Source organism: Filicampus tigris, chromosome 14, assembly GCF_054856515.1.
Source record: "Filicampus tigris isolate MCC_2025a chromosome 14, RoL_Ftig_1.0, whole genome shotgun sequence".
NCBI classification, from domain to species: domain Eukaryota; kingdom Metazoa; phylum Chordata; class Actinopteri; order Syngnathiformes; family Syngnathidae; genus Filicampus; species Filicampus tigris.
The window spans coordinates 5,992,318-6,004,556 of NC_141230.1; the positions used below are offsets into that span (position 1 = coordinate 5,992,318).

At 39.1% G+C, this 12,239-nt stretch overlaps 1 protein-coding gene across 3 annotated transcripts in view; it reads left to right on the plus strand.

The window, feature by feature from the left end:
* The window catches only part of dgkh (diacylglycerol kinase, eta), an 81,301-nt gene that overhangs the window by 415 nt on the left and 68,647 nt on the right, over positions 1-12,239 (plus strand). For all 3 annotated transcript variants that reach the window (XM_086051478.1, XM_086051470.1, XM_086051473.1), the window contains exon 2: positions 281-445. In XM_086051478.1, the coding sequence (XP_085907604.1) occupies positions 281-445 (165 nt within the window). The remainder of the gene's footprint in view (positions 1-280; positions 446-12,239) is intronic.

The following is a 12,239-nucleotide window of genomic DNA, read 5'->3' on the forward strand; positions in this document are numbered from 1 at the left end:
TGTCAAAAATGAAAGCAAGACTGACAATTAAGCGGCTTGTTTTGGTGTCAAGTTGGGATCATGCTGAGTGGAGTGTGCGTGACTACTTTGTTACATGTTCAAAAACGGTCTTTCCACTTGACCGGTGTTTACCCGGCGATAGTCATACAGAAGTCCGTGGTCTTCCCCCGCACCACCGTCCTCAGCGATGACAGCGAAGAGAGACTCCCCCGAATCCGGAAGGGAGCGGCGGATTGAGCCGAAGCCACTTGTCATAACCTGCTCTTGTCACCCCACACAGGAGCCGGACAAAGGGCCCGGATCTGCGACGAGGATCCACCCCCATGTGGTGGACGCTGTCTCGGTGTCCGCTGCTGCGGACGAATCGTCTGACAGCGAGGTAGAGCAGGAGGGTCCCCAGAAACTCATCCGAAAAGTGTCCACCTCAGGACAGATCAGAAGCAAGGTACGAGAGAAATGAGCGCATGGATAGATGGCTACTTTTGATTTTGTTGACCTGCACACTCTAATGAGATCCAATCCAAAAATGTACACATTTTGTTTCCATTGTTTTTGCTACATCAGAGGGGGCAAAATAGTAACACACATCTCATATGATTGAGTTTTATTGTTCTCGCCTGCAAACTGCAATCACAATACAATAATAAACATATTGTTCAATTAATATTAAGATAAGGTCCCACTCAAATCAGCAGTACTATATCTACAAAAGCAGCATTTTTGGATACAGCTCTTGTATTGGATGTCATTAGATTGTGCACGAATACCAATAAGGGCATGTGCACACCTCTAGAATTAATCTTTATTTATTTTTGCATTTATATTCAAGTACTGTACTATCAACTAAACCATACATTAGTTTGCATATAATTATATAATAATCAATGCAGCATAATTCAATACTGGACTATGTTCACTTTAAACTGTACTACAGACTTGCATCATATCTACTGTATAGCTAGGAATACCAACATCTTTACTGTACGCACCATGAAAGAGTGATAATAAATAAATACATTTTTTAAATTATAATTATTATGAAATGATCATTATTAAATATGGAGATTATTTTATTAGCCACGACATTACGTGCACTGAAATCAAATTATTTACTCTATGATCATTTTTCTTTAATTGTGCCAATCAAATTAATATATTTATTCTATTTGTAATAACACATGCATTTGATCAGATTTTGTTCATGTGTACTGTACTTCATATTGTGGCTGGTTAATATACGTTATCAATGTTTTTGGTTAAATGCACAGAAAAATCTCAGTATGAAAACTTTTGCAGGATTTATGTTCTGCAAAAGTTTTTTTAAAATGCACAGTACAATGACGGACTGACTTATTGAGTTATTGATTCGAATGAAAAAAAATGTCTGTTTATTACATTAGTTGTGAGTGTATATGGGGAAGGCTTAGAAGGTAAGGTATGTGCGTGTGTGTGTGTGTGTCTTGAATTTTACCTCCAGCAAATTTTTGTGCCGCCTCCAACCAGAGCGATTGATATTGCTCAACATAGTTGTGTGTGTGTGTATGTAGTGTGGATATAGTAGTAGTAGTAGTAGATTGTTTATTCTGTCATCAATACAGTACAATCCATAATATACACACAATACAACAATTTACAGTCAAATATCAGCGACAGAATAGCACAGGCAGAAGCTAAAGCGTATTTAAGGCTGGCCTTTTCTCCCCCTTAAAAAGAAAGTCAACACAAACATTTTTTTTCAAGAATATAGTTTATGCAAGCCCACTAGTTGAAACAGGGCATTCTGATAAATATTGTGTTTGTGGAATAAGTGTTAATCCATTAGTTTTTAGCCATCTATGGGGGTGGCCATTTTGTCTTCTGTTGACTGATAATGACATCACAACTGCTCACAATGACCAATCACGGCTCAGAGTCAGAAAACAAGGTCAGCAGTGAGTGGTCGTTGTGAGCAGTTGTGATGTCATTTTCAGTTGACAGAAGACAAAATGGCTAAGAGATGGCCAGAGATGGCTAAAAACGAGTGCATTTTGCCGCTTAATTTATATTCCACAAACGCAAAATTAATCAGAATGCCGTGTTTCAACTAGTGAGCCTGCTGGGAACATATTCTTGAAAAAAATATGTTTGGGTTGACTTCCGCTTTAAGGTAATGTATAGCTGCATTTACCTATTTACATTTTATGCAAATACAAAAAAGACTAAACGAAAATAGCAATAAATAAATCATTATCATCCAAATCATTCTCTACAACCTTCAAAAATAGTTCTGCGAACTTTGCCTGGGGGTTAGGATCAGGGGATGTCGTTTATATGTTGTCAGCTGTGGGCATGTGAAGCCCTTTGATACTTTCCTGTGATTAAGGGCTATACAAATAAATTTGACTTGACTTGACAAGTTTTTTTAAAAACTAAAAGTGATTCACAGGTTTTCCAATATATATTTGCATCATTCCAATATTTCACTCCAACAATAGAAACACATCTCCTTTTAATTCCTTTAACAGCATTTTGCACAATGAACTTACAAACACCTCTTAAAGCATATTGAGAGTCCCGGATTTCAAAGAGCTTTTGTATGAACTGAGGAAGAGATTGTGTTTTTGCTCTAAACATTATTTCTATAATTTTATAACAATATAAGTCTTTTAACTTCATAATGTTTGATTTGAAAAAGAGTGGGTCTGTATGTGCAAAATATATGGGGGAGGTTTAAAAAGTAATGTGTGTGTGTCCATATAGATATAATTTGCTGCAACTGTGACACGCAGGCGTTCGTAAGCAAATGTAAGCTAATTCTTCCACACTGTCACCTAAGCTTCCTTGGCCCACTTATCTTCATCACTGCAATGGAGCGCTGCCCTCCCACGCCAATGGATCCACTTAATTATTGACTTCTCAACTTCAATCCATTTACATTATTCAACATTGGAAGGAGCACATCTATATCACCATTGGGACCCGTTGGAAAATATTTTGATTTGCTAATTACAATTAATTTATTGTATGAAGGCGAAGGCCTTCACACATGTTTAAAATAAATCATTTTGTAACATATACAGTGCTGCTTCTAAATTTAGCACCCATCTGGTTCAGGATGCTGGTCAACCTTTGATTTTAAATCAAGGTTCAAATTAATGTATTTTTCTTTGAGGAGCAGTTTTGCTAATCAGTGATTTCATTTGAGGAGCAACTTTCTAATTTTGAGGAAAACATTTTTTCACCGGGACCTGAAGAAAGGACTTTATTAAAAGATAAAAACATGACAATATAATGGGGGGGTTGGATGAATGTAGGGTTCCAATAAATATTTAAAGTATCCTACTGAAAATTCTGTTGAATAATAATAATAACAATAAATTAATAATAATAAAGGATCTGAATAAAGTCTATTTTTGCTTGGTTAAAGTAGAAGTCAATCCCCTAAATTTAATTGCAATAATATGTTCTATGCACATTGAATAGTCTAAACATGGCATTATGATTAAATTTGCATTTGTGGAATATGATTTAAGCAGCAAAATCCACCCCTTTTTAGCCACCTCATTTTGTCACTTCTGTCGACTGAAAATGACATCAAAATTGCTCAGGGCTCAGGTAACCAATCACGGCTCGCTTATTTTCTGAAGCTGAAGCCTTTAAAGAAGAATTATGAATACAAAAGAGAAAATAAGAAACTTATGCTGTCACAGGTAATCGTAACAGATTTTAAAAGCAGGAATAAGTGGCCTAAATTACATAACTCAAATTTGGTCAAAATTGAACTGAAGTACAGGGAATCGTTGGGGGTTATAACTACGGTATGTTTGCCACCGGGCACCCAAATTATTAGCTACGGCCCTGGACTGAGCCAGCCATAGCATGATCATTAGCGACTCATGCATTGATGACAAAGGCAGCCTGGAGCTGCGAGTACTATTGTGAATTGCACCACACATTGACCATTGACACTTCATACGTACATCATGGTAATATGCTTCAATTCTAAAAAAAAATTAAACAACAAAAAAAAATTCTAACTCAGCATCGGGGCTCTTTTCCCCAGTTGGTTATGAAGGGATTAGAGAGGTGACGAGTGGAAAGCATAAAGACTGAATTCCACCGCGTCTGTGGTTAGCGTGTTGTCAAACATATCCCAATTTCCTACCAACAGTTTTTGCTAGTTTTTAACCTGTTTGAGCAATCTGACTCATGTTTTTTTTTTTTTTTTTTTTAATATCTGTACCAATATGCTTGTAACAAGTTAGTGTATACTGTACTTGCCATCATGGTAATCAACAAGCCACAAATTTGACGCTAATCCGAAGTAACAGAGACCAATCCCCCGCAGACTAACGTTATGTTAGTAAGGTACATTAACATTAATGTCACTGTAAAGAAACCACGTTGGACCAAGATAAAATTAATTTAGTGGGCGTCTTCGCCGGAGAGTAAGGTCCGTGTTACACAACGCTTACACGACATGGTGCTTGCCACACAAATGCCAGTTTGCAGTAATGCTATTCAATGTGTTTATACTGTATGTGCAAAATTTTGACTCGCTAACTGCGATTTGAACCCACTTATTTCGAGCCTTGAAAATGGAAAAAAAATGTTGTAAATAATGGAAATGGAAATAATTAGTTTCAACGTAAAAAAAAATGTCCACTCTAAAAACTGGGCAGGTAATATTTAAGTAACGTTAACATTAACATTGCTATGTGTGGGTTTTCTCCGGGTACTCCAGTTTCCTCCCACATTCCAAAAACATGCATGGTAAGTTGATTGGACTCTCTAAATTGCCCCTAGGTGTGATTGTGAGTGCGGATGTTTGTCTCTGTGTGCCCTGCAATTGGCTGGCGTTTTTCTTTTCTAAATACAACTTGTTAAGGCCGCTACTCTTTTTGGAGTATGTGTGGTAAAACAATCCAAAGAAAAAACAATGCACAACTTGGTTGCTATTGGGCGGAAACCTCCTACATCCAAATTTGGTAAATTTCAAATTTGTTTCACAAATCGATACGATTGGTCAGTCCCCAGTCCCAACAGGTCTTTTTTTTTTCTTCTTTTTTGTCGGTGTTGAAGGCGATATTTGCCAAAGCAAAAATGGCATGAATCACAATGCACTCTGCACTGATGACTTTCATTGCACAGGCTGGCATAATGTGATCCTAGAAATCATTTCATCTGCTCGCCTGTCCTATGGAGGCGGTATAAAACACGTCTATTGCTTAGCACGTTGAGCTAACATAAAGTTGCTGTTGTGTGGGTCAGTCGGGTTGTTTTAGGTGTGCGTGTGTATGCTGAGAGTTGCTAATGGATCATGTGTCCGTACACGCAAGAGAGTGTTGTTCCACTGGATTGTTTGCTCAGCTCTGGACAGTATGTGTGCATGTGTGTGTGAGTGCGTGTGTACGTGCACATGCATGTGTCCACTTTTCCCATGTCGCTGTCCACTGTACGTCCGTCTTCCGGTTCTTTGGTTGCCGCAGACAACCATGTCCTTGGTAGCTGGTGATGGCGTCATTAAGTCAGCTGGTTCGGTTGAATGAGAACACATGTCGCAGTGGGGCTCCTCTCGTAATTATCTTGACACTGTATGTCTTCTCTGTAAGGACATTTGGTTCAAATTTTGAGAGCAGTACAAAATCATTGCATATGTTAGAAGGAAAACAAAGTTATAAAAATGTTTTTCCCCAGTTATTTATCCACTTTATTATCATCTTTATGTATTGTTTGCATGTTGCCCACCATGCTTGTGTGGGTTTCTCCCCAACAAACAAAAACAAGAACGTTTAGTTTCCAGTAATTTCTCTTAACCAAGGAGTTGGATTTAATCCATCGTCTCTAAAATTGTTTCTACCCACTTCTCCTCAGTGATATGGTAAATGCAGACTACAAACCTAGCTGTACATAGTACATTTGACAAATATAGTACATTTACTATACATTTGACTTTGGACTTCTTGGTTGCTTACTGAGGACATACCCATACACACATTGGGGACTGGAATCATGCTGAAAGGATGATCGAATAATCCATATTGGATGGTTGTTGAGTTGTTGAGCTAGGAACTGATGGCCAGTTTGTGGGTTCTGTATCTAGTCTTCCTGTGGCATTGTGTGTTTTCTCTGGGTTTTTCTGTTTTCCCTTCAATCAAACACAGTCTGTGTTAAAAGTTCAAGCCAATTCCTTTAACCAAGGTGCTCAAGATCAAGATCTGGTCCCTGAGCATTTGCGTGACGATTGCCCACTACTCCTTCAGGATGGATTCAGTACGCCTAACTAAGGACTGTATCTTCCGTTTAGGAGCCACAAGTTTCTTTGCAATAGCTCTGGTATTGCATACTCCTATTGCAACTCAAACAGAAAATCCTGCATACATGGCTGTGGAGATACTCAGGCATACAGGCCCCCAAGAAGGTTAAAGACATTCTGCTGTCCTATGGCATGTTATTGAAACACAACCTTTGCCTTAAAAGGGCACATTCCTCAATTTGTCACGCAACAACTGTCAGTGCCAACAATGTCCAGACCCTTCAACATCTGTTGATGAACGTCAACCACACCCATTGTATTGCCACGGCCCCCAAAACTAATCCAACTGCACCTCCCCCACAAATTCCATTCAAATTTAGTGTTCATTCCACCGCTCTACAGTGTCCTCTCATCAAGGTCAAATGGTGTTGTCCTATGGTGTTTAAAGCAAGTCCCTTCCCCCGAATCCTTGTCCCACACAAAATTTTGCCTTGTAACCTCTGTTGTCATTTAATAGGAGACCTTCAGTTCCATGCTTACATATCCATTCATTTGCTAAACTGACTACAATATCTTGTAAAGTGTACTGAGGATCTGGAGCCCACGCCAGCCAACTTTGGGCAAAAGCCAGGCTGCAAACTGTGATTGTTAATGCCACTTTGACCGGGAGCGGACTCTATGCACACACCACTTCTGTGTTTGGGGTCCAGAGGTGTGGTAACTTGTTAGGCTAATGCTAATGATAACGACAACATTAAACTCTTCAAGTACACTCACTGTACGCTGGAATTACATCAAGTTATTGTAAATTACTTATTACCTTTCTAATTCCTCTAGTTTTCCAAGTATCTGCAAAGCGATCCAACTATCCATATCTGATTTAATGAGCCATTCGCAGTTTCATAAATGTAGAGATGTAAAAATAGATTGATTAATCTACAACAATTTTGTTAACTGATTAACCTTTGAGAGCCACTATTTAACTTCAAAAGGTAAAAATAATCTGATTCTAGACTCTCAACAGTTAATGTCCTCTGATTTCTGTAGTACTTCATGAAAGCAGACTGATTGTCTTCTTTCTTGATGAAAGCAGACTGATTATCTTCTTTCTTTGTGTAATCAAAATAAAACATTTGCAAAAATCTAATATTACTTTGGAAAACAATAATCAGCATTTTTCCCTATTTTCTGACATGTTATGGACCAAACCAATAACAGAATCATAATCAATGAATGGAGAAAGATTAAGAAAAAATTTAAATTAATCGGTGAAATTTTTTACAAAAATAATCGTTGCTTTCGGTCATAATATGGGTAACCTGTAATTATAGTAGCCTCAGAAGTGCATATCAAAACAGAAGCCCTTCACATTAATCAGTACCCAAGAAGTAGCTCTCAGTTTAAAAAATACTGGTGAATACAACATCGCTCCCTATCATGTTATATTGCTGAATTGTTTTTCATTTGGTTTTGTTTAATCATGACAAATTACCAAATAAATAACAATCGTCTGAATAATGGAGAAAAACATATTTTGCAATGCATTTTACGGGAGGAGGCCCCGGGGATGACCCAGAACCCGCTGGAGAGACTATGTCTCCCGGCTGGCCTGGGGGCGCCCCGGGATTCCTCTGGAGAGGCTGGACAAAGTGTCTGGGGAGTGGGAAGTCTGGACTTCTCTGCTAAAGCTGCTGACCCCCATTACCCGAAACTGGAGAAGCAGAAGACAGTGGATGGATAAATGGACATTTTAATGTAAAATATTTTTTGTCCAACATTCAATGAATCGCTGGAATAATCGATTCAATAATCGACTCTAAAAATATTCATACCGTAATGCCAAACATAAAAGACAACTAATAATAAAAATAAAACTCGATCCCTATGGCCACAGCTTTGTGACGAGAGCGGCTAACAGGAGCATCTCGCTTGCCGGCTGAGAGAGAGAGAGAGCGAGGGTGAGAGAGAAAGAGCGAGAGAGAGAGAGAGCTTCAACCACTGAAGATTCATTTCTTGGATACTAAAACTGTCCCAGCGAATGTACAAGCTGTACAAGATCCTTTGCAGCACTGCCTCAATGGTTAAAATAAAAAGCTAAGTGGATCGCTGAACATAATGGGCGCTACACCACAAAGTTGACTAGAGAGACTATCAACACCTGTTAAATAAACCTTTCCCAGAAAGCTAAAGATCTCCTTATTCTGCTTCTGTTTTTGGCCTAACAATTGAATCATATTTTCAGTCTACTGGATTGAATATCTCAGTGGAAGGGTGCCAGAAAGTAGTATGGTATTTTTTTGTTACTTTTCCTCAGCTGCTGACATGGAAAAACAAAAAACATTTCACCATACCAAAGTGCAGTGACCTGCTTGGTGGAAATAGTAGTGTTGCCTCAGTGATTTGTTTTGGCAGATGTACAGGAGCTTGAATATGAGGAAAGAAAAGACATCCTCAGTCCTCACAAATCTGGATGCAAAAATATGGCAGTTCCTCACCCTTCTCCAAAGAAGTGGTGTAATGCTATCACTTTCTCTCTAAAGCAATGACTCTGTCCAAAGCTGGTGGTGAATGTGATTGAGGTAATTGCGAGTAAATTGCTGGCAATGGCGGCACCAACAAATCCAAGTAGCTTCTTGACACACGCACACATATAATATTGCACAAAGCACATTGCAGACAGAGAAATTATTCCCTCACACCGGCATTGTTGTAATTTTCTCATCACCATGGCGACATTTTAGCACGTTTGGGGAGTACGAGGGTACACAGTTACAATTACTTCCATCGGGGAGCACAGTTTGCGTAGACAGCCGCAGGGGAAAAGTGAGCATATTAAGTTATTTAGTGGAGATCTCTAAAAGACTTGATTGTTTTGCCTTCACAAACACAGCATTCTCGCCAAGAAAACGAGTCCATAATGGAGGCATAATGGACTCTCGCTGCAAGCAATGATGACTGAGGCTGTCATCTTGTCTACGCGGCCAATAATCTGATGGACAGATGAGTAAAATGTGCTATTCGCCACAGTTGCAGTCTTGTATACAGTACGCCTAGAAAAATAGGCAGGATACAATTTGAGGCTGGGAACGATACATAAATCTACTTAACTGTAGCTTATATGTGCATTTGTGTATAGCCTAGAGTTTATTATCCTAGAGTCCCGCAGGCTTCTTGCAATATTAGTTAACAGGAAAAGAGATGAAAATGGGGTCTTTCTCTGAGCCCCCTTTGATACTCTGCAACTAAATCTTCCTTTTGTTCTTTTATGAGACAACTGCCCTTTCAAATGACTGCTCCTCTTCAAACTTGTTTATACTTGTTTCCACACCTCCTCACCACAAGTTCATCTTCTGTAGCAGCTCAGATGCAACAATTTTGTGCAATCTCAATTTTGTCATTTAGTCACTGGAAAGGTACTATGGGTGGGAATTGCAGAATAAGTTTTGTTACACTATTATCACAATATTTTACCAATGATAACGGTAGAATCACAAATAATCAATATATTGGGTGGAAATGATCAATTGTCAATTAACAAACAATCTATTGTAATGATTATTTGTAATATATACTGTATGTATATTTAGAACATGCACATCAAGCATGCATAATGTTTTATGTCCTATGACATTTTATCTGCTATTCAGACAAAAAGCCCTGTGCTGTATATTGTACTGATCATGTTCAACGGTTGTTTCCATACACAGGGATGCCATATGATTTTGAAAGCTGAAAATCGTCAGGGGAAATCAGCACAAACATTTTTTTTTCAAGGATATGTTCTATGCAAGTCCACTGGTTGAAACAAGGCATTTTGATAAATATTGCCTTGTGGAATAAGTGTTAATCCACTAGTTTTTAGCCATCTCTAGGGGCGGCTATTTTGTCTTCTGTTGACTGAAAATGACATCACAACTGCTCACAATGACCAATCACAGCTCAGATTCAGAAAACAAGGTCAGCCGTGATTGGTCGTTTTGAACAGTTGTCATTTTCAGTCGACAGAAGACAAAATGGCCGCCGCCAGAGATGGCTAAAAAGGAGTGCATTTTGCTGCTAAACTTATATTCAACAAACGCACTATTAATCAGAATGGCTTGTTTCAACTGGTGGGCCTGCTGGGAACATATTCTCGAAAAAAACGTGTTTGGGTTGACTTCCCCTGAAGTACTGGTACTTCCCGGTAGTTGATGCTTTGGAAAGCAATGAAATAAATTATCAATAAAGTAAGAGCTACTTCATCCTGCATTGACATTTTGGACAATCGTATTCTTGGCAAAACTCCTAAAAACTCACACCAGCATTTTGAAAAAAAACAACAAGATGATCCTATTTTCTTAATTGTTCATCTCCTATAAGTGTCCTAATATATTTTTGATCAGTTTGCTGTATCAGGATATTATCAGAGATAGGGATTCAGAGGCAGTTAAGAGCCCCTTGCTCTGTTTTTTCCCGACGGACAGATGAGTGGATAGATTAGGATAGGAGTTTTTTCATAAAGCAAACTCATTAATCAGATCGGCTCCACAGGGACTCGTAATTGGCTTGGCACACAAAGCTCGGGAGCTTTAAGGTAAGACAGTGGGGACCATTAGTGTAATGGAGTCTCTTGTTGACTGTGGCTTGGCCAAGCTGAAGTTCAAAGATGGTCAAGTCCTGTGTTTGCGACTACCTCGTTAAACTGACTGTCTGGGTCTTGTCAAAAGGAACACGAGCTTCTCTGCTCCACTTCGCCTTCCACTGACCAACCACAGCTGCTGGATCCATTTGAACCGCTACAGCCTTTGTCCATTGTGTAGGCTTGTTTGTGTGCAAACCCAAGTGTGTGTGTTGCAGTTGCTGGCCTGTCGGTGGCCAAGTGGTGTGTGTGGGAGGAAGCTGCGCGGCACTCAGGTTACTCATTTCTTTTCCGCAACAGGATTTGAGCTGTATCACAATTTAGCTGAAGAGCGGGCCAGCGGATGGAGGAGAGCAATAGCGCTATTTAAAGATCACTTCTGGCCTACTTGGCAACAGGAAGTAGATGGAGACAAGTGAAGGAACTATGGAGGCCAAGGAGGGACAATAGGGGAAAATAGAACATCCAATTAGCAGAGCTGGGCATTCCCTCTAGGTGACGGCCCGGTCCGTCAATCCGCCTATGACTGATGCCCGTTTTGCTGATGGTTGATGAATGACGGGAAACATTTTGAAATAGACAGACCAACCTATCATGCGTGTTTTTGGAATGTGTGAAGTAAACCAGAGTACCTGGAGAAAACCCACGCAGGCACAGGGAGAACATGCAAACTCCACACAGGAAGGCCGGGGCTGGATTCGATCATCTTAGATTTGGAGACGTTACAAATGCCATTAATATATCTGGTCCCAGTACTGACCCCTGTCAGACGCCACGCACAATGTCCAGGCATTGTGACCTACTGTATATCCATCCGTGTCCACAAACTGTTGCCTCAACTCCATATAGCTCCTTAACCAATTCAAAACAACCCCTCGAATCCCATATTGTTCTTGATTAGTTATTAATATTAAAAGCATTTGAATATTTAATATTCAAATGTTTTTTAAAAAATCAATAAAGGTCCCAATCACAATTTTCTTCTTGTTTATTGAGTTAGTGATTTCTTCTATTAGTTCTATTAATGCTAATGCTGTAGATCGATTTGCTCTGAATCCAGACTGACTATCACTGCTTAATTTGTGTTTTTCAAAGAAATTTTCATAATCTTTCACTGAACAGTTTCTCAAGATTTTTGAGAATTATGGGAGCAGAGAAATAGGCCGATGTGAAATTATGTTTATCGCCGGTATTGAACACTGATATGACTTTGGCTATTTTCATTTTATTGGGAATTTTCCATTTTGGAATGACAAATTACAAATGTGAGCACATGGTCTATGTACTGTATGCTTTTTATTACCTTTTTAACTATTTTCATGTTAATGTTCTCGCAATTGGTGGAAGTCTGTCACAGCAATTTTTTTTTGCCAAAGTTAGTCCAAT